Source organism: Sphaeramia orbicularis, chromosome 12 (genome assembly GCF_902148855.1).
Source record: "Sphaeramia orbicularis chromosome 12, fSphaOr1.1, whole genome shotgun sequence".
Lineage (NCBI taxonomy): Eukaryota > Metazoa > Chordata > Actinopteri > Kurtiformes > Apogonidae > Sphaeramia > Sphaeramia orbicularis.
This window is the reverse complement of record NC_043968.1, coordinates 16,815,331-16,835,308: the sequence shown is the minus strand read 5'-3', so window position 1 is coordinate 16,835,308 and position 19,978 is coordinate 16,815,331. Positions and strand designations below refer to the sequence as shown.

General features: G+C 39.1%; 1 protein-coding gene across 2 annotated transcripts in view; it reads right to left on the bottom strand.

Annotated features, from left to right (window-relative positions):
* The window catches only part of ap3b1a (adaptor related protein complex 3 subunit beta 1a), a 51,551-nt gene that overhangs the window by 19,788 nt on the left and 11,785 nt on the right, over positions 1 to 19,978 (bottom strand). For both annotated transcript variants that reach the window (XM_030149318.1, XM_030149317.1), the window contains exons 7-22: positions 14,557 to 14,739; positions 13,698 to 13,853; positions 12,712 to 12,809; positions 12,544 to 12,598; positions 12,396 to 12,467; positions 12,087 to 12,149; positions 11,867 to 11,999; positions 11,197 to 11,306; positions 10,886 to 11,062; positions 9,978 to 10,164; positions 8,955 to 9,085; positions 8,047 to 8,209; positions 7,768 to 7,939; positions 5,325 to 5,478; positions 3,861 to 3,909; positions 2,621 to 2,724 (exon numbers count right to left, since the gene is read on the bottom strand). In XM_030149318.1, coding sequence (XP_030005178.1) covers positions 2,621 to 2,724; positions 3,861 to 3,909; positions 5,325 to 5,478; positions 7,768 to 7,939; positions 8,047 to 8,209; positions 8,955 to 9,085; positions 9,978 to 10,164; positions 10,886 to 11,062; positions 11,197 to 11,306; positions 11,867 to 11,999; positions 12,087 to 12,149; positions 12,396 to 12,467; positions 12,544 to 12,598; positions 12,712 to 12,809; positions 13,698 to 13,853; positions 14,557 to 14,739 — 2,007 coding nt within the window. The remainder of the gene's footprint in view (positions 1 to 2,620; positions 2,725 to 3,860; positions 3,910 to 5,324; positions 5,479 to 7,767; positions 7,940 to 8,046; positions 8,210 to 8,954; positions 9,086 to 9,977; positions 10,165 to 10,885; positions 11,063 to 11,196; positions 11,307 to 11,866; positions 12,000 to 12,086; positions 12,150 to 12,395; positions 12,468 to 12,543; positions 12,599 to 12,711; positions 12,810 to 13,697; positions 13,854 to 14,556; positions 14,740 to 19,978) is intronic.

The following is a 19,978-nucleotide window of genomic DNA, read 5'->3' as shown; positions in this document are numbered from 1 at the left end:
CTACACAGAAATATATACACAGACAGAATTTGAGCAACAGCAGCATTAAAACACAAAAATTTGCCAACTACCTCACATCTGCGTAGGCTGATGCACTGACTGGCTATTTCCGTGAGGACATTTATTCCTATTTAAGAGGCAATCTCCACAGTTTGAGTGGCAGCGGGAGGTTTGGAGGGCAGAGGCTGCTATATTCGTGGCGCTCGGGGTCCTCCTGCTGATTCATAATTAGACGTGAACCCAGAGCGCCCACTACGGTGAGGTCAGGAGGGTGAGGAGGGAGATGAGGGGAGAGGAGGGGGTACGATGGCGCCCGCCTGATGGACACCAAATGAACAAATTATGATGGCCCCCTCTGGGTGTGATGGGGTCAAACGCCCTGCGCCCGGCCGCTGACAGTTCAATTTCCCCCCAACGCAGCCCCATTCGCTGACTGCTAATTATGAATGAAAAGTTATCAGCCGGAGCCACCCCGCCGCACACACGGACAGCGGTCGGAAGAGGTTTAGGGTAGGAGGGAGTGGTGTGGGGGATTTAAGAGGCATTTGTGAGAGATTCTAATGTCAAAATGTTATTAGAGAGAGCGGTAGCATGCAGAAACTGGGGAGAAGGGGAGGAGACAGAAGAGGAGGTGGGTCAAAGACAGTGACCAGGGTTAATCTAAATGCCTTTGATAACCATGCAGTAATTCTCTAAAAGGGCCCGAGCGCTCAGCTGAGACAGACTCGCTGCCTCTGCGGGCAGATTGCTGAGAAATAGAAATGACACTGGGGCCAGTGTGTGTGTGTGTGTGTGTGTGTATGTGTGTGTGTGTGTGTGTGCGAGAGAGCTCATATGTAAGCGTGTGCGTGCATCTCCAAAGCTAAGGGGAGGGGCATGTGTGAATAAAGGTGAGGTTATTTACCCTTGTCTATGAATCCCGATGCCCATCATGTATTTATGCATAGAATTGACTCTAAATCAGATGTTGATGTGCAAAAAGTTCCCTGTTCTAATCTGCATTTCTATTCTCTATTACTCCCTGGCCTTCACCTGAGGAGGAGAGACAGACTAACAAGACTCGTGCAGCATAAACGCTGGTCTGAGAGCAGCCGTCAATCATACTGACTGACAGGCAGGCAGGTCTGACGGGCAGACTTAGAATATAGAGTAACTCGCCATGTAGGAACCAGAGCTGGGACAATGTAGAGGAGGATTAAACAGCTGCTCAGATGTACAACTAAACAATTATAAATATACAAAGTTAATACTGAGTTGAGAAATGCACCACTTCTGAAGAACCAACATTCAATGTCTGTAAATGACTAAAATAAACAGTGCTGTTTCTAATCTTTTTTTCTCTCTTTTACATATTTTACAGTAAACATTACATACCTTTATTCACAGTGCATACAACACATTTGTCCTTTTTGACAAATAAATAGATGTACTTTTGAGCTGAAGATATACTTACTGTTGTAGGTGTACATATAGCAAGCACTCTATGTTTTAGATTGGTAAGACCTCTTAAATAAAGTTGCAATTTGGAGTTAATTTAAAAGAAACAGTGAATTAACTAATCTTACAACGAGTCATGGCTGTGCATATCTCTGTGAGGCACAAACGTTAACACGCTAACATGTCCGGGGGATCATTAATTACCGTCCACCCTGTGGGGATCATTTCACCAGAGATTTAAATCATTCAATAATCAGGATAAATGTCATAACTTTGTGCCAATCAATCAAATAGATGTCAAGATGTGTTAGACAGGTAAAAACTTTATCCTTCTGGACAAAGTCACACTAATTCACATTTAGGGGAATATAAATCATCTATAGTAGTTATTTAAACATTCTGAGAATCTATTTGTTTAATAAAACATTTCTAAATCTAAAATTTACTTTGCTTTTCTTTGTCTACTTACATAAGATAAATGAATCCATAATGAAAAAAATAACTGTCCAAGCCTGTAAAATGACTGAAAATAGGTTTACATTACAAATATTTTGATCTTAACATATCTACGATGACTGCCATTTACCGTCGGCATATCTCTGACACACAAAATAGACACAGCAACAGCACAAAGAATGGTCTGGACATTTTCCTCCCAGGGGGAAGACAAGATACAAAATACACAGAGCCGCTCGCAAACTGAGGAGAGAAAGGAGCCGTCACACTAAGAAAGGTCAACCATCAGATATACACAACACGGAGACACAAGGGACACAACATCTGACAGAGAGAGATGGAAGGTGACAGAGAGGAGGAGAGAGATGAGAGAGAGAGAGAAACAGAGTGGGTGGACTTATAGATGAGACAGAAATAGAGTTCAAGGGTGTGGAAGAGCAAAAGACAGCGAGGGTGAGAAAGACAGACTATAAGAGATTCAGGAAACAGGGACAGCAGTTGTAGCGTCCTGACTGGCTATAAATATAAGAAGGCAGAAAAGGTCAATAGTTGGTGTCTGGAGCAGAAATGTTCCACAAGGGAGAGAGGCTCATTTCACCACCTCATATGCGGCTCTGCTGTTCTGTCAGTGTCAGACACAAAGGAACAATTGACTCTCAGCTGAAGTTGATGGAGGAAATGTCGCCCTGTGTGTTTCTAACGCAGACGCACACATGAGCATACTAACCGGCATGGTGGTGGAGATATTGGACAGAGACAGGCCTTCGAGGTCGGAGAACAGGCTCGGAGAGAGGACCGAAGACTTTGGTGCATTTGTGGGTGGAGGAGAAACTGAGCAACACAAGCAAAAAGGAAAGGATCACTGTTACACATTAAAGCCCCAGCACAATGTGTATAACTGTAATTGAAACATCTTAAATTATTCCTACTTTCTGTTTGACAACTCCAGTTAATCCTCGTGTTGTCTACTGTTCATCCAATCTGTGTACAATGGTCAAATCTTATCCCCCAATGATCGTAACAGTTATCAGCTACCAAAAGCATCTACTGATGCCATCCGTTTAATAAGTTTTGTACCACTAATCCTATCAATACCTTTAAATAATTTGGGTAAAATGGAGTTTATCAGCTTTCCTTATGTAGTTTGGCTTGTAGGCTGTAGATTCTTGTTGTTACATTCAGTTAATGATATATTTTGCAGCAAAAGTCACCTTTTTCTTCATTTTATAATAATAACATTTGAATTTACCCTGCACATCATGTGATCAGTAAATTAATTACAAGAAAATACCTGATTTTCACTGAAAGTTCAAAAATTCAGGGGATCAGATTAGAATAGATGATGATGAATTACTTGGGAAAGGTTAAAAGTAGAAAATTTATTTGGAAGTCACCACAAAAATAGTTCTACGTCTTTAAGGGTGAAAAGAGGGGGATCGAGTTTGTTGCTCTTGTGCACATTGTCTTTTTGGATTCAACCACTGGGGGGGCAGGGGGATAAATAGAGGAATGATCAAATTCCAAGTAGAGCTGCTTTAAAGTTACACTTAAAATGAATATGACTGAGATTATAATTAGTCAAGCTTCAAATAGACGTTTATATTTATTTGTTTAGTTATGCTAAAGTAGGAATTCAGGATAAAATTAAGAACAATTTTTAAAAATTTGAGTGACCCTGCAACTGGTTCAACCTGCACAGATCCATTCACTTCATTAGAAAGCTTTTGCATTCATGCCTGTTTCAAAAGAAAGATCTTGTGTTACCAGGCTTAGTGTTGGAAATATTGTGTGTCATGAGCAAATCCAGACTACTGATTTTTCTTTATTTGAAATTGTCCAAACTGTAATAGACTAATCAAAGAGTGAGTTTAAGTCTTGTTCAATACTATAGACTGGTCTGAAACATGTAAATCACTGTTATAACATTTGGTTGATTAAGATGATTAAATGAGTTAGAGAAGACTCACAGTCATCTAGATCCAGTAAAGACACTTCCTTTTTGGATTTCACTTCCACCTGTAGAAAAAAATAAAGCAACATGAGAGAAGACAAAGGGGAAAATGAATATACTAACAAAGCGCTGGAAGTGTAAAAGTGCAATTCAGTGGGTGAAGTGCTTCAATTTCACCGACAGTGTCTTTCAAGACATGACACAGTCACACATGAAAACAGGTACTCTGCATATATTTGTAACATGTCTGGATTTTTCAATGACCAGTCATGCACAGTGTCGCGTCACAACTGATACAAGTCACCACGTATGATTGAGGCAGGCTTGTCAGGTGTTGACTTGTGGGAATTACAACACATGCCTCTGGCTGGCACCACAACAGGCAATAATAAAAATGCATTTAAACAGACGAGGTCTTTTATCACCCTTTCTCCACACCCTCCTAACCAACCAACGCTCCATTCACGTCCCATAAAGAACCATAAAATTCCACTCTGCATACTCTAGTCTGAGCAGACAGGAAGGAAAAAAACACAGGAGCAGGGAGTGAGTGAGAGTGAAAACAAACGAAATAAAGTTAGAGGCCGTATCTTATCAGATCTTCTCTGATTGATGCTTGGTAGGCTTGGTGGTGGTAATAGAGATGGAACCCTTGTTAGTAAATGGAGGTCTGAAAGAGCAAGTGAGAGAGGTATGGAGAGAGAGAGAGAGACAAGATGCATAATTCATAGGCCATGGCCAAATGACAAACTGTATGAAATGAGAATTTCATAGTGCAGAAAAGAGGAGGGAGGGCAAAAAATAGTGTGATGAGCATAACAGGTAAGAAAGGGCTGGCAAAGGCTGTGGAGGGGGCGAATGAGACGCATGGAGAAAGTAAAGCTAATGTCAGGAAAGCAAAAAGATTTCCCACAGGACAAAGAGTGATTTCTGAGCTCTCACTACATGTACCTGGAGAATAATTCCCTCAGTGAGCATGGTGTCAATATGGTTGAATGGAAGAAAGCTCAAGCATCAGTTTCAGTATCATTTTGTTTGCCATAATATCATATTCTATTCTGGTTACACTGACTTCTATTGCCTTTTGTAGGTTTTGTATGAATACATGCATTTTTTTTTTCGTAACTTTGTGTGTTATTTAACTTTGGGCTTTAATAAACATCCAAATGTGTGTCTATCAGGATGCACTATTACGTTGAATATAGAGAATTATGCAGCAGCGTATCAGTAGTATAAACATGCATACATACTATTACATAGTATGATCAACTATTTTGAGTTTCCTGATCATCAAAAAACCTTAAAAATATCCCATGCTATAAGAAAAATATAGTATATAATTTGGTTCTGCTCATCAGTACTAGCACAGACGAAATGATCCCAGACTTTTAATGACTTTTTTTATTCGTTGAATAGCAAAATAAACATCTCCAAAACCAAATTACCCACTTTTCTGAATTAAACTGAACAATGACATCACCTTGGGTTTGGACTTGGCATCAGTTTTCTTCTTCTGCGCTGAGTGTGAGTCTGAATCTGAGCTGTCCTCTGAGTCTGTCTCAGACGCTGAAGAGCTTTTAGCTGAGGAGCTGCTTGCCTGGAGTACAAGGCCATTTCCATTTTCATCAGAGTCACTGAAACACACAGAACACAGAACTGCCTAAGAGACGGCCTAAGCACAGTAACATCAATCTTATATTCATGCTTTTGTAGAGTTTCTGTACAGACTTACTCTGAAGAAATGTTGGTAGTATGATAAAACAAAGCAAACTTGGGAGATTTAGAGGATCTTTTTTCTTTCCCAACTGAAAGCTGAGGCTTGGCTCGGTCAAAATAACACAGATCAATCTGTTTTTGTCTGTGGAGTTAATTTAGTGTTGCATTCACTCAAAAAGATTTTTTCCATCTTTCTCCTCTCTCTTTCACTTGCTCTGTCCCTCTTCAATTTGTCCGTATAATGAGTGTTTACTCCTCCTGCCTGCGATTTTCAGCCGTTAAATTAATGAGGGGAATTGTGACGGTAACTGGCTTTTTAACTTGGGCGATGATGAAAAGCCAGTATTAATTTGGCCTACAGATTTCATTTGCTGCGAACAGGAAAAAGTGATATAAATCACTGTGGGCCTGATTAGGCCCTGCCTGAAATGACTGGGCCATAATGAGGGCATTATGCTGTGTTTGTTGTGGAAGCACTGGGGTGAGCTGCTCTAATTACTGTGTGTATGTGTGTGTGTGCGTGTTTGTGTGTGTTTGAGCACTGGGGTGAGTTGCTCTAATTATATTCTCTAATGGAGAGAACAGGGTCAGCCGGCGGCCTGTCACACAGCAAAATCAGGTACATTCTGTGTGAGTTTGTGTGTCGGTGAGCAAATGAAGTCGAGTGCATAAGAAACTAAATTTGCCAGTGTGTAAGAGAGTGCGTGAGCATATTCAGCAGTAATGACTCAAATCTCATTCATTGGTAACACCAGGCTGCTAAATGACCAATCAAAAGTCATTATCCATTAGCCATGTAAATGTGGGTTACGCTACTGGAGGAAAATTCTCCCTGATTAGCTTGTTAATGGAACTCACACTAACGATATTCTAACAGCTTTGCCAGCCTGATGCGTCCGTCTGTGTGTGAAAGAGAGACGAGAGGGTGTATGTACAGTACAAAATATGTGTACAGCTAATAGACTATATTGTTATCGTCTCTAATACACTTCATATGCAGTTTTTTTTCCCCTCTCTGAAAACAAAGATTCATAATAAATCTGGATGACAGAGAGCATTTGGCCCAGGTTAGTGTTGACAGAACAACTGTTGTGGGTATTAGCTTTTCATCTCCCAATGGACACATGGCTCCCACTGTTTAAATTACTTGGCATTGTTGGTCTGTCTGTCACTTTAGTCCAGACTGAAATATCTCAAAGGATAATAGATGGATTGCCATGATACTGACTGAGGTGATTCTGATTTCCCAGAGGGTCAAAGTTTTTTTTAGCAGATCTAACTGAAGAATTGGCACAAAACTACGAAGAGAAATCTTTATGTTGGTGATTAAAACATGAGAGGAAAAAAAAGAGCGAAGTAGGGATTACAAAAAAGGTCCCTGACTGGAATTGAAACAGCTTGTGGTCAGCGTCTAAACTCCTGGAATTGGAGTGAAATGTCTTGACAACTACAAGATGGATTATCCTGGACTGTGGTGGATATTAGACATCAGCTGCAATGACTGAACAATACATATTATATATTTTTTCTGACAACTAAGAACAAAAAAATATTGGTTAAATTTTCTTAAATGTGAGGATTTAATTATTTTGCTTTTATTTGAGTGGTATCCATTTTGTTTGAAACTGCAAGTTAAATGAAATAGTCTCTTTAATTATTGTAATTTATTTATGTATTGTTATTCTTTGATGTTTTATAGAAAATTATTTATCAGTTACTCATAAAGATAATCAGGAGGCTAACTGCTAATGAAAATAATTACCTACTTAGTCCTGGACACTGTCCTGCTGAAGAAGAATTAGTAACTTTTCTGATCTCTTCCATGTTCTGTCAATTTCAAGTCTATGTGATTCTTCTTTACTTCAAATGTGCTTTTCTCAAATTTTAGATTGTTTAGGCGTTAGAGGAGTGAACACTGGCGAAGAGGAAATAAGTGAACAGAAGGAGCATGTTGTGTCAGGAGGTGGGTTGTCATATAAATTATAAGATCGCTAAAGTTCTGAACAGATGGGGGTTCAGCTTATTGATGCGACAAAACTCTGATCACATCGACTTTGACTCCAGTGCTTCTCTCGAACACACCTGTTTAATTAGCTAAGCGGGGAAGTGGAAAAAAAGACAGAAACAACATCTGGACTCTGAATTCACAGAAAAGAAAAGCAATGTCCTCATACTCGGAGGCAGTTGCAAGAGTGACTTTGCTGTACCTGTCGACAGCGGCGGGCTTCGCCTTCTTCTGCGGTGTCTTCTTGGACTTCTTTTGTTTTTTGGCAGATTCTGATTCACTAGAGCTTTTTTCAGACTCGCTCGAACTCCTTCCAGAACTGAAGCTCTTATCGGACTCTTCACTGCTCTCCTCATCACTTTCACTGCCTGACTCTGTGCAGACAAACACAGGAGCAAGTTAATAAATAAATACAAGGACAACAATGACGTGCTGTCAGTGTCATGTAATTCACAAGGTAACATAAAGTCATAAAACAAACCTTCACTACTACTGCTGCTGCTGCTGCTGCTGCTGCTGCTGCTGTCATCACTGCCGCTGCTTTCAGATTCTTCCTCATCTTTTTCCTCCTCTTCATCAGAGTAAAACTTGTCATCAGATTTGGGTTGCTTTGCTTTTCCAACTAATGGAGCCCACTCTTTCACCTGAACAGATGTGATGGAAGTGGAGCAAATTAAATTAAAGCATTAAAATGCAAACAGGGAGGCTTTAATAGTAACTTAGATGCTGTGGGAAGTGTTTTTCTAATCAATTAACTATTTTTATGTTAAGTTTGATTGCGTTTTATATGAGACACGCTAATCATACCTAATACACAACCACACTGTTGTGTTACTGGAGGTTCAAAGCACAAAGCATGGCTTTCACTTTAAATCAGTAATGTGAGTTTAAGATAAGTGTCACTGAAAAATGTGTTGATACATCTGACATCTGCTTATGTCTCTATTAAGCAACCACAATTAATCTGTTAAAGCTGCATTCTCTGTAAAACTAGAGAGAAAGTTTGTTAGCAAAGCTGTTTGATTTCTCCATTATGTTTGTTTTTTCTGTTTTATTACAACCCCCATTAGTAGTCTCTTAAGTAACAACAACAAATTTTGAGTTGGTGCTGAGAAAAAAAATGAAGAGCCAAGCTTTTCTCTCTATGGTTACTGAATGCTAATTTCTGCAACCCAATTCAATACAGAAAACAATACAAGGCATTTCTCTGTTTAACTTTACACTTTAAACCATATTAGTGCCTAGTTCAGCAGATATGCAAACATGAATCTATTTGTCACTTTAAAAAATGGAGATTACAGTTAAATACTTCTAAAAAAATTAAATAAGTAAGTTTAAAAGAGACATGAAACACTGAAAAGCAATTTATAAGGAAGGTAGATTTCTTACTGGCTCAATGACCTCCACGTTCCTCACAGACTGGTCAGGGGCAACAGCTGGCCAGTCTGAGAGCTCCTGGTATCCAGTAGCTTTAATATTGAGGCTGTGAGAGAGAGTGCCGAGCTGGAATCGGTCTCGATCTGCAGGATGAGAACAGAGAAATGAATCAAATGCAAGAAAAAAAGACACAAAAAAGCACCGAATTGAGAAGATGAGAGACAAGAGGAGGAGGGTAAGCAGTTATATCAAGGGGAATGGAAAATAAAAGACAAAAAAACTAAAGGAAGTGGTGGAAATATAAGAGAGTTAAGGATAGAGAGGGGTTCAAGGTGACTTTAGTGTACTAATGAGAGAGCAAGTGGCTAAATGTCCTTGTAAAATAGAGTCTCTCTTATCACACACATGCATTTAATATCAATTCTCCGTCTTTATGCACATATGCAGCCCACTCTTCTCTCTCCTTTGCAGACGACACACAAAGGTAATCAGTGTCTGTCTCTTGAGAGATGTGCTCTAAAAACTGTTCTTTGCTAACAAAAGAGAGAAAAATACTTTAGTTGTGAATATTAAGAATGACAGGGGTGGTTAACGCTTTCCATAAACATCCAATAGGTGCAAACTGCCTCTGAATTTTAATGCTGTGAAAGGCAGTTTCTGTCCCTTTTGTCAGAGAGCGAGAGAGAGAAGAGACAGCTAAATGAGAGATTTTTTTTCCCCCCTTTCAGTGTCTGAAAAAGGTTAGCATTACCTCCATAATTTACCCATCTCATTAGTCCTAGGTAAAGGGGTCTGACCTAACTGCCCTTCAGAGAGACAGTCACAGCAGAATAATAAAACCAATTTTGCATACCACAGGAAAATATACAGTCTAGATGGGAAATAAAAGTCCAATTAAGCCACAAATAGCTTATTCCCCGATAGAAACATGAGAGGGTTTGTACTATTGTCTAATCTTAAATACATAGTGTTATTTAAAGAGTTTAATATATTTGTAAATGAGAACGATATAAGTGTTAAACATGTTTTAAGTACCTTTAAAGGCAGATTCAAGGACTGGGGCTGGTTTGGGAGCCAGTAGGATTCGTCGGGCGTACTTGTTCAGAGCCCCACTTTTCTCATTGGGAACTATAAGCTGTCTTATGAAGCGCGTTCGGTCTCTGATGTCGTAGTTCTGGTCGTATTTGCCGAGGTTCAGGATGTACTGGGTCAGCAGCTTGGTCTGAAAACAGAGAGGGTATCTGTGAATTAGGAGGTTTTGACAATGGAACAAAAGACACAGGATCACGACAAGTATTGGTGAAAACAAGGAGGCAAAAATACAGGTTTAATGGAATGAACGAAAGAAAAAGCTGGTCCCATATGTTCTTTCCGCTGCCTTGGTTCTTAATTCAGCCTAGTTTGATTACTTTCATACAAAACAGGGCAATAAAAAAAACCTGATTACATGAGTTTAAGAAAATAAACAAATAAATAACAGTGTAAAGGTAGCTACTGAATCCCTATCCTTCCCTAGCTCATCTTTGTCCGCTCTGTCTCTATCCTCGGTGACACATTACGATGAGCGAGAGGTGTAATGATTGTGCTCATTTGAGGAGGCAGCGTCTGGGCTCATAAACCTAGCTCAGAGGCCAGAATCACCCCATCTAACCAAATGGGCCTGCAGACACCAAGCTGCAGTAAGAAATGCACCATTACGTTAAAGCTGTCTGAGTCACAGCTCTGTGTTTAGACCTAGTATCTACCTTTGCGGAGCATAAGCGTTCAATTACCACGACAATAAATTGCAATGAGCAAAAGAAAACCTCAAAAGACTGAGGATGTCTTAATTTATACGTTTTCTAACATTTACATTATACATATTATTTATTAATCTGCACCACAATCATGTTCAGTTTCACACATAAACACCCTGTACGACTGGATTTATAGGTTTCTCGTACCTGCTTGGAGTTGGTCAGGTAGAGTTTGGCTGCCAGGTTGACTGTCTGCAACTTGACAATGTCCTCTTCTGTTGTGAATGTCTTTGCCATTTTGCGGAGCACATCAGGCGCAATCTTTGGCACCCTCTCACAGTACTCTCCCATCAACCACAGGATACTGGCACGGGCCATGGGAACCTGGATATGGGTTACCAGATCAAAGAGGCAGCTAAAGTGACCTGAAGTACAACATGTTTCAAATCTGTATTAACTTCCTTGGTGGTTGAATAAAAGCTGTGTATAAATGTAAGAATAGAACAGTATGAACGTACAGTGATGTTGTCAAAGAGCTTGGCCATGTGTTTGATGATCTCACTGTGCTGCGTTGGCTGGGTCTGAAGCAACTTCTTTATCACCACCACACTCTCAGCTACCACAGTTTCTGCGAGGACAAGGCAGCAAGTTCTCACAGGGCTGCAACTTATTACACAGCAGGGATCACACGACAAAAATCAAACTCTTACCAAGTGTATTTTTCTCATTTCTAGTCAAAATATCTCGTCACACTTAAAATACGACATACTCACCTAAAGAGTAACCTTTCAGTGAGATATAAGAACTTATTTTCAGACAACAGATCTTGAAAATCTAATTTCAAGAACTCTTACCAAGATAATTTTCACTTGTTCCATTGGCAGATTTTTTTGCTTAATTCAGGATTTTTTTTTGCTTAATTCAAGCAAAAAAATCTGCCAATGGAACAAGTGAAAATTATCTAGGTAAGATTTCTTGAAATAAGATCTTCAAGATCTATTGTCTAAAGATAAGTTCTTATATCTCACTTACAAGTTACTCTTTAGGTGATTATGTCTTATTTTAAGTGTGATGAGATATTTTGACGAGAAATGAGAAAAAGTCACTTGGTAAGATTTAGATTTTTGCAGTGTAAGCATGAAAGAAGATGACAGTAGCTACAGTATCTACACTCTTGAAGCTTTTTACCATCTCTGTTGGAAAGCAGAAGCACCAGACCGTTCAGACAGGTGTCCGTCACCTCAGAGATGTTGGTGGCACACCTGCCAATGGCCTGAATGGTGGCTGCTGCAAATGCCTTGTCCTGGCTCTTCACATACGTCTAAAACAGAAGAGATAATGTATAAATAGAAGCAAGAGTCAGAGTAGGAAGTTCAGTTAAAAGGCAATCAGAAAAAAAGACACAGACCTGAAATTCCCTCAGAATAGTAGAGATGTTGGCTTCATTGGCCAGGTTGGTTAGAATCTCAAGCTGAAAATAAAAAAGGAGATGTTTTAATGTCTATAAATGTAGATTACGGTATGTGTTAGAGGATAAGGACAAAATGGATATGCTGTGTTTTTGTTGGGAGTATGATATGCATCAGGGTTGGGACTCTGTTAGAGTGGGGTTGCATAACTATGTTGTATTTTATGTACATTCAATTGTACAATTTTGATTGATACGATATAAAAATTCAAAAAACAACTTTGGAGAAAAAAATGGATATGCTGTTACCTTTAGTGTTTTAATGTGTGTTGCATCTGTGGATCTTACGTAGAAACTTTTCATGAAGGGCTCAAACATCCCCTGTTAAGAGATAAGTCATGTTTTTAACCTGCATTAATACAAGTGTAATGGAGCTCATTCCACTGTCTGCAATTACCTTCCTCTGAATTGACATGGTGGCAATGTTCTGAAGCACAATGTACTGCACCTCTCTGTGCAAAGGAAAAAGGAAATTACACATTAGGATACTGATTGAAACTGACGGATGAAACTCAAAACAACAAAGAGGCAGAGATGCGCTGAGAGCAAAACATTACAGCGTTACCTGTGACTTCTAAGGAGCCGAACCAGTGACTTGGTGACGATGCTGACCTCATGCTTAGGGGCCAAATGCCAGTAGAGCTGAGCAACAGACATCACCACCTACAAATACAGTCACACATCAGGATTATTAAGTCAAATTTTAAGTGAAATACGAATCTCATTTTTGATCATTCTCAAAACAAATGAGCTGCTTACTTTTGACTCTTGTGTTTGTTTTAATATTCACTTCACGGAGTCTGTATCCCAGTTCTACCTGTGAAACCTTATGGGTTACTATTCCCAGACTTTAGCTTTTTAATACTTGGCACATTTTGCATACGTTTTACTATCATTTCACCACCAACAGTGTATTGCCACCTGTCTACTAATGCTAAAATAAAACCAATTTCCTTCCCATGCTCTACAAAGGCACTCTTTATAAAAGGTAATTTTTCAGCTGAGCTTTAAATAGCACCAAGACGTGTGTCCATCGTTGCAGGCAGAATGAAAGGGTTCAGGCAGCAATGAAGATGGAGGATGTCACTGTGTTGTGGCAAGTAAAGACACAGCATGTCACATTTTAATCAACACTTTCATTTGGGAGCATTTTTCCTCCCGCTGCTTCACAGCGACAGAGACCTTGAGACTCCTGGGTGATGGAGATCTGAACTCCCTGTGTTTTTTTTTTTTTTTTTTTTTTGGGGGGGGGGGGGTTCATCTTCTTTTTTTCAGGCATGTGGCTGCACTACAGCAGGTATGCTTGTGTATCTTTCACTATAGTATATGTGTTGTATTAATGTAGAAATTGTGTGTGTCTTGGAACTCATTAATCCTGGAGAATGACTTTAAAAGGCAGTAGCAGTATATGAAGAGCTGAGGTCATAGACGTCTCAAGGGCTACCAGAAATATTAACTTGCACTTCACTTCACAATAATAACAATTAATTAGGTAATTGCTCTCTGGTGGTGTCTTCATCTCAAGAGAGCTGCTTCTTTTAGCCCACTCACAGCAGTGTTCCTGCTCTGCAGTAGAGGTTTGGTGTTCCGGAGCAGCAGTCTGTGGTCTGGATCCATGATGTAAGGCTTACTCTCAGTTTGGCCTTTTTTCTCCTCAGAGTCAGAGTCGTAGAAGGCTTTCTCATTGTTCTCATCAAAAACAGCATCCTGTAGTGACAATAAAATGCAAAATACACCACTGTTGGATAGAACACTTTCAAGAGGTGTATGTTTTAAGATACAATTTACTATTCACCTATTCCTACTTAAGCATAGTTCACATAAAACTGATTCTTACTTAAGATCTTTTCATGTAAGTGCTTTCAATGTGGGCAATGTTTTTGTTTTAATAAGCATTTTACTTTAATCTTCTATTACATAACTTCATTTGGTTTCACACATTGGTGTTTTAATATAGATATTAAGGCCGTGAAAGGCTGATTGTGTGAAAGCTGACAGAATTACAAAGTATACGCAATTATAGAATAAAAGAGTGAAGTACAGTCTTAAATCATAAAATCCAAGCCCCTTCCTTTGATTTTTGGTTATTAATTTAATGAGTATTAAAGTATTTGATATACCAAACCACACAATAGAGGGGTTTTATAGGTTTATCAGTGTTCTCATATGTGCAGTTAAACATGTTTTAAGTAACAGTATAACACAGAATTAAAGCTGATGAAAATATCTCAATTGTAATTACAAATATCTGTAAAATGACTTTAGTTGTTTTCCTATTTCTAGTATACCTACACATGTTGTTTGCATAATCAGGAAGAGCAAACAACAATCTGCAAAATGCCTATGAAAGGAAAAGAAATGTGCACTGAACATGTATCACTTGAGGTTCCAAAGAAGACAAGTGTCTCACCTCCTTCCAAGGACTGGTGAACTGTGTCCTGGCGTAACGTGTCAACATTGAGATGATGACCACCTGCCCCCACTCCTCCACATCCACCAGCAGGTTACACAGCTTTCTGTAGTTTTTATGTATGAGGTCGATGCGATCTGGACACACCTCCTCAAAGGCCATCACCACACTGCCAGCCACCAGCTACAGAACAAAGTAGTTGAACAGAGAGAAAGACGTATATTGACAAAAGTTGTAAGGATGTGTAGGAGTTTCTTCAAACACACTGAACAAATACTTGGTCTCTTACACAAGACATAATATAGTCTCATGAGAAATAAAACACTTAACTGATATGACCCCTGGTCTAAAACAGTTGGACGAAAAAAACCTGCCAATTTACGGCTTTGATTACAATACACACTGTTCAGCCTCTATGTAGTTAGTTGATAATTAAATGGAAAATGTTTTTATTTTAGGTTTTTGCTAATTTATTTGACGCAACCATGTGAAAGAAATCCATCAATGAGTGTGTTTCTCAATTCTTTGCCCATCAATTATATTGTTTCTCAGGTACAAAACTCATTTTATGTTCAATTGAAAGGGAAAGGAGGACAAGGAGGAAGGAGCGCCTGAGAGAGCCAATAATCAACTCTGTTTTATTGGTTGGAGGAAAAAACCCATTTGGCTGTAGCATGCAGTCCCCCCACCACCGCCGCTGCCGCCATCACCCAAATGCCTGCTGGCTCACTGACTGACTGAGAGGCAGCGTGAGTGACATAGCAGTGTATTAATATGCAAACAGCATTATCATGGGCAGGCGAGGGTGAAGAAGAAGAGAAAGGGAGCCGAATCTGGTCTTCCCAATTAAAGCTTTCTGGCCCCTGGTGGCCCTGTGGGAACCCTGTGCATTTACTCATCAGCATTGTCATGAGCCTGCATTGATTGTGTGTGCATGGGTCTGTGTGTATATGAAATGTGCATGTGCGCTGGCTGGTGTCTGTGGATTTTCTGGACCTTGAATCCAGCCTTTGTGTCATTCAAAAAAGAATAAATCACTACAGGATCAAATAACTAAATTATATACTATCACACTGATGCATGAAAATATATTCACTGAGTGTGTAACAGAGAAAACCACTGTACATCTGAACACTAATGACACACTGCAGAAGAAGGTAGACAGTTTCTTTACTAATGCAAGAAATTAAATTTGAGACATGGTACTTTAATGTAAAGTCCATTATTAGCTTTCAAATTGAATGATCTGAAGCACAAACCCTGAGGACCAAAGATGTGTAAATGTCTGACTTGTACATCCGTTACAATTCTGTAACAACACCACGTGTTTTGATGTGTTCAAGCATAATAATTAATAACTACATTTGTAAGTTAATAACCTATTTTTAAATCAGTTCTCAGAAGGAAATAATATTTCAAGAGAAAGAGTGAAATCTATCTTTAAAAACAATTACACTGTATATGTGATCTTCTGATGCAGAAGTGACACAGGTTTTGTCTTCTAAAATTATCTACTGGTTTTTTTGTTATATCTTGTAGTAAACTGCATCTTCGCAGATTTTGCAGTGTGTAACATGATCTTAGACTTGTATGTTAAACAAAAGTATTAATTGTCAAAATAATAAGAATTGTGGGTTATGAAAATGTTCATTAGTAGTAGCCTTAAATTAATGTTAATATCTTTGTAGTTAAAACTGTTTAAGGCAATCACTTAGTTTATATACTTGGATCAGGGAGAGGTGTGCATGTGTCATCCCTGACTGCCTTTTCCCCCAGGCTTCTGCTGTCTCTGAGACTATTACAGGCACCACTGTGTCTGAGTACGAGGATGCTGTGAGGTTTTGTGCATTCTCTCCCAACTTCCCCCATTAGACACAGCTCCAAGGTAAACTACATGCACCATCAACAAAACTGACACCCCAATCTATGGAGTTCATACACCTCCTCCCCCTCCTCGACCATATTATCTACCCTGCGTGACAAGCCGGTAATGGAAAAATCACACTAAGCAAATGGTTCTTCTAATAACAATAAATTTCCTATAAAATTATGAAGGGCCCAAAACGTTTCCTTGCATCTATTTTGCTATGAATTCTAATTAGGGTGCCAGAGAGGCAGAGAGTGCTGGGTCATCACGCCAGAGACAACGTGCGCCTTTTTGATTGATGGCCTGGTGTGGGGTCGGCCTATCCTCCCTTCAGTCGCTCCTCTCCTCTTCTCTCCCTTTCTCTTAAATTAATGGGCATCTCACCTAGCCCGTAATCATAGTACCCTCCGCCCCCTGCCCCTCCTTTCTGTTCTCATTTCAATTTTGCAGAAGGTGCAGGAGGGGGACGCTGGGTGGGATCGATCATTTATCTTGTAATGGCTGGATAATAGATCCATCACAGTAAAACAGCTGCACAAACTCCTATGTTGTCTCTGTCATCAGGCCTTCCCATTTTCTCCTTAAACCATCCTGCCTATAAGCAGGGCCCCATGTGTCACAAGCGTTTAACCAAACAGCACATCTGTAAAGGTAAACGTCAGGAGGCCTGGACAATGCCACAGACTGGAACAATAACCAAATGTTTCCTTTTTAGACAGGCAGCAAAGTGACATCAGCGAATTAGCATCCAGCTAACTGAGTCACTGATTTGCAGTTAATGGTGAATCTGCTTTATGTACATTAAATGTCACTGCTTTAAGCCTGAAAAGAAAAAGTGGCAAAAGATCTTATTTACTGCTGGTGTTTTGAGACTTTACAAACTAAAGTGTAATTAACATGGACATATTCCTGTTGGTACAAATCAAGATGTCGTCACAAATTAAGCCACAAGTAAGACTCCCGTTATACCAGCCTTATGACAATTACTCTATCTAAAGTCAAACAGGCTGGTAGGCTAAAATTAAACTAATTAAACTAAAGCTAAGCTGCTCATACACATGACTGCCAAATGTGTACCAAACCAAAGGAAAATGCTTTTGGGTCCGACCAAGCGGTAACACGTGGACACATTTCCTGTTCAACAGTCTCTGTCATGTAAGCAGAGTAACTTATATGGATGTATTAGACATATTTGAGTAGGTATTTGAGCACTTTAACATTATGTAAACAAAATTTGGAGAGTTAACATTTTTTAGGTGAAAAATGTCAAATTACTGTTCGGTAACACGTGGAAAGGACATCAATTTTTGAAGCTTTACGCAAACATTCAAAACATGCAGTTCTCGACAAATTGATATCAAGTAGGACAATACCTTTTAGATATTATGTTTAACTATGCTGAAAACAAATTTTGGAGTAAAATATTGAAAAGTCTCTGTTTTATTGACATCAGAATGTTGTAACACGAGGGCAGGCTGCCATAGTAATACGTGGACGACTCTTTATCCAAAATGTTGACTATTTTTAAAACAAGCCAGATATAATCACAATGCTTTATTTAATGTTTTTAATACTAAAAACCGTATTATTTACAACTTGTGGTGGTCCATACTGATATAGGTAAATTACAAATAAAGAGTAATTTCTCTGTAACAGTTCACAGATAGTCTTTTTAAATGTGACCAGTGTAAGAATTCACAAACCTCATCATTCAGAATTTTCATTTCTTAAAGTAATACACAGTCTTTTGCATGTCTTTTTGTTAATTTAACGCAGCCTAGCAGAAGGTTTGCAACTTGTCCTGTGCTCTGTAAGTGGTATTTTAAAAAGATAACAGTTCCATAAAATAGAGATCTTTAGCTAAAAAATGAGCCCGTTTAATAAATGATGTGTGCAATTTTACTTTTTCATCTTGATGTTCACTTTCGCTTGATCGGACCCTTTCATAGACTTCTGATAGTTTGGAGATTCTTTATTGTCAACAAAGTATTACATCGAAATCCTTGATCCTCTTTGTTTCGGAGTTCAGCTGTTGTTCCACATGTATTAAAATACAACAGTGAGCTACACGGATACACCAAGTGGCATCTTTCTGGATTACTATAAATATGGCTACTAGTATTTATTAGTCAATTCCATTTATAGTGTTTATCTGTCATAATTTCATCCCCAACAACTTCTCAACTAATGGATGAAAGTTGAAAACACAGGGAAACAGAGAAACAATGTCTTTTTCAGTCTTTTTGTTTGGGTATCAACTAATGCTGCACAATTTGGTGTTGCGGGTTTTCAGTTTAGTTATCAAGGAAAATGCACAGATCATTGATCATTAGAAATGTATATATTTTCAACTAAAACGTACAAACTTGAAATTATACAAAAAAAATACAAAAGGCTTTCATTAAAAAAAAAAAAAAAAAACAGAGCAAGTTTCATTTTGCTTGTTTTGTACCCAGTGTGACTGAATCCACACTATCCCCCGATTGACTGGACATCTACATTTCAGGCTTTTCCAATTATATATTTGAACTGGCTGACACTGGGATTATGATTAATTGAGTTTCTCTAATACAGACTGGCATATCCTAGCCCATTTGCTTTGTTACCACCTTCATGTCTATGTGGTTCCCATAAGCGTAGGGTGTACATTTAAGATGCTTATATGTTCTCCCCCATAACAGGCCAGTAGCGCTCATAGCGAGTAATGTTCACTTTGTTGTGGCACATCTGACACAAAAGGGCTGAACTCAGAGATATCCAGTATCTGCCAGTACAGGTAAGATAGCTAGAAGACCATTGTTACGGCACATACTCTTGTCCTAGTATCACAAAAACGCATTGTTTGCCAGCTTTTAAGTATCCACTATGTTGAGGTTTTTCACTATTCATCAGCAGCTGATGGTGCTTGTGTGTCTGTGTGATGATAGTGCCCTCTCTCTCTGTCCCCAACATCACAATGTGGGCTCCAACAGGGAGAAGTCATCTGTCTTCGTTAGCGTCTGGGGCTAAATATGCTATGCATCTGGTACTGGGCTTTCCATCCCCCTTGGCCTAAGCTGCTTTGTTTTGTTTGTATAATGATAGGTGTATGCTATGAATACATAATTATAACAAACTGTGCATGACCTGCGCATGGAGACACAACATACTCTGCATTCTGTAGCCAACATCTACATATTTGAAATTGGCATTTAAACACCTTAGTATTCAGTGTGACCTCTTCAAATTAATGTGCTGCCTACTGACTTCTAATGGGCTGCCTGCATTGTGTCTGTGACTGGCCTAAACATAGAATTTTAGTATCCACTCCATTTACCATCCATTTTGGGGAAAAAAAGAGAAGTTGGCCTTTGAGAAAATTAAGCTGACACTAGCATCAGTGCGAAAATTCCTTCCAAATGGACACTTAACAAGGAGCATCTGAAGATGTGTGGCTTTAAGTGGGTGTTAACAAACCATGGCATTGCTGAATGAGCTGTGGGATACAGAGCTAAAAGAAGAATTGTTTGACTGGGGCGCCCTCCAGTGGTTGGTTTTCATTAACATGGGGAAAAA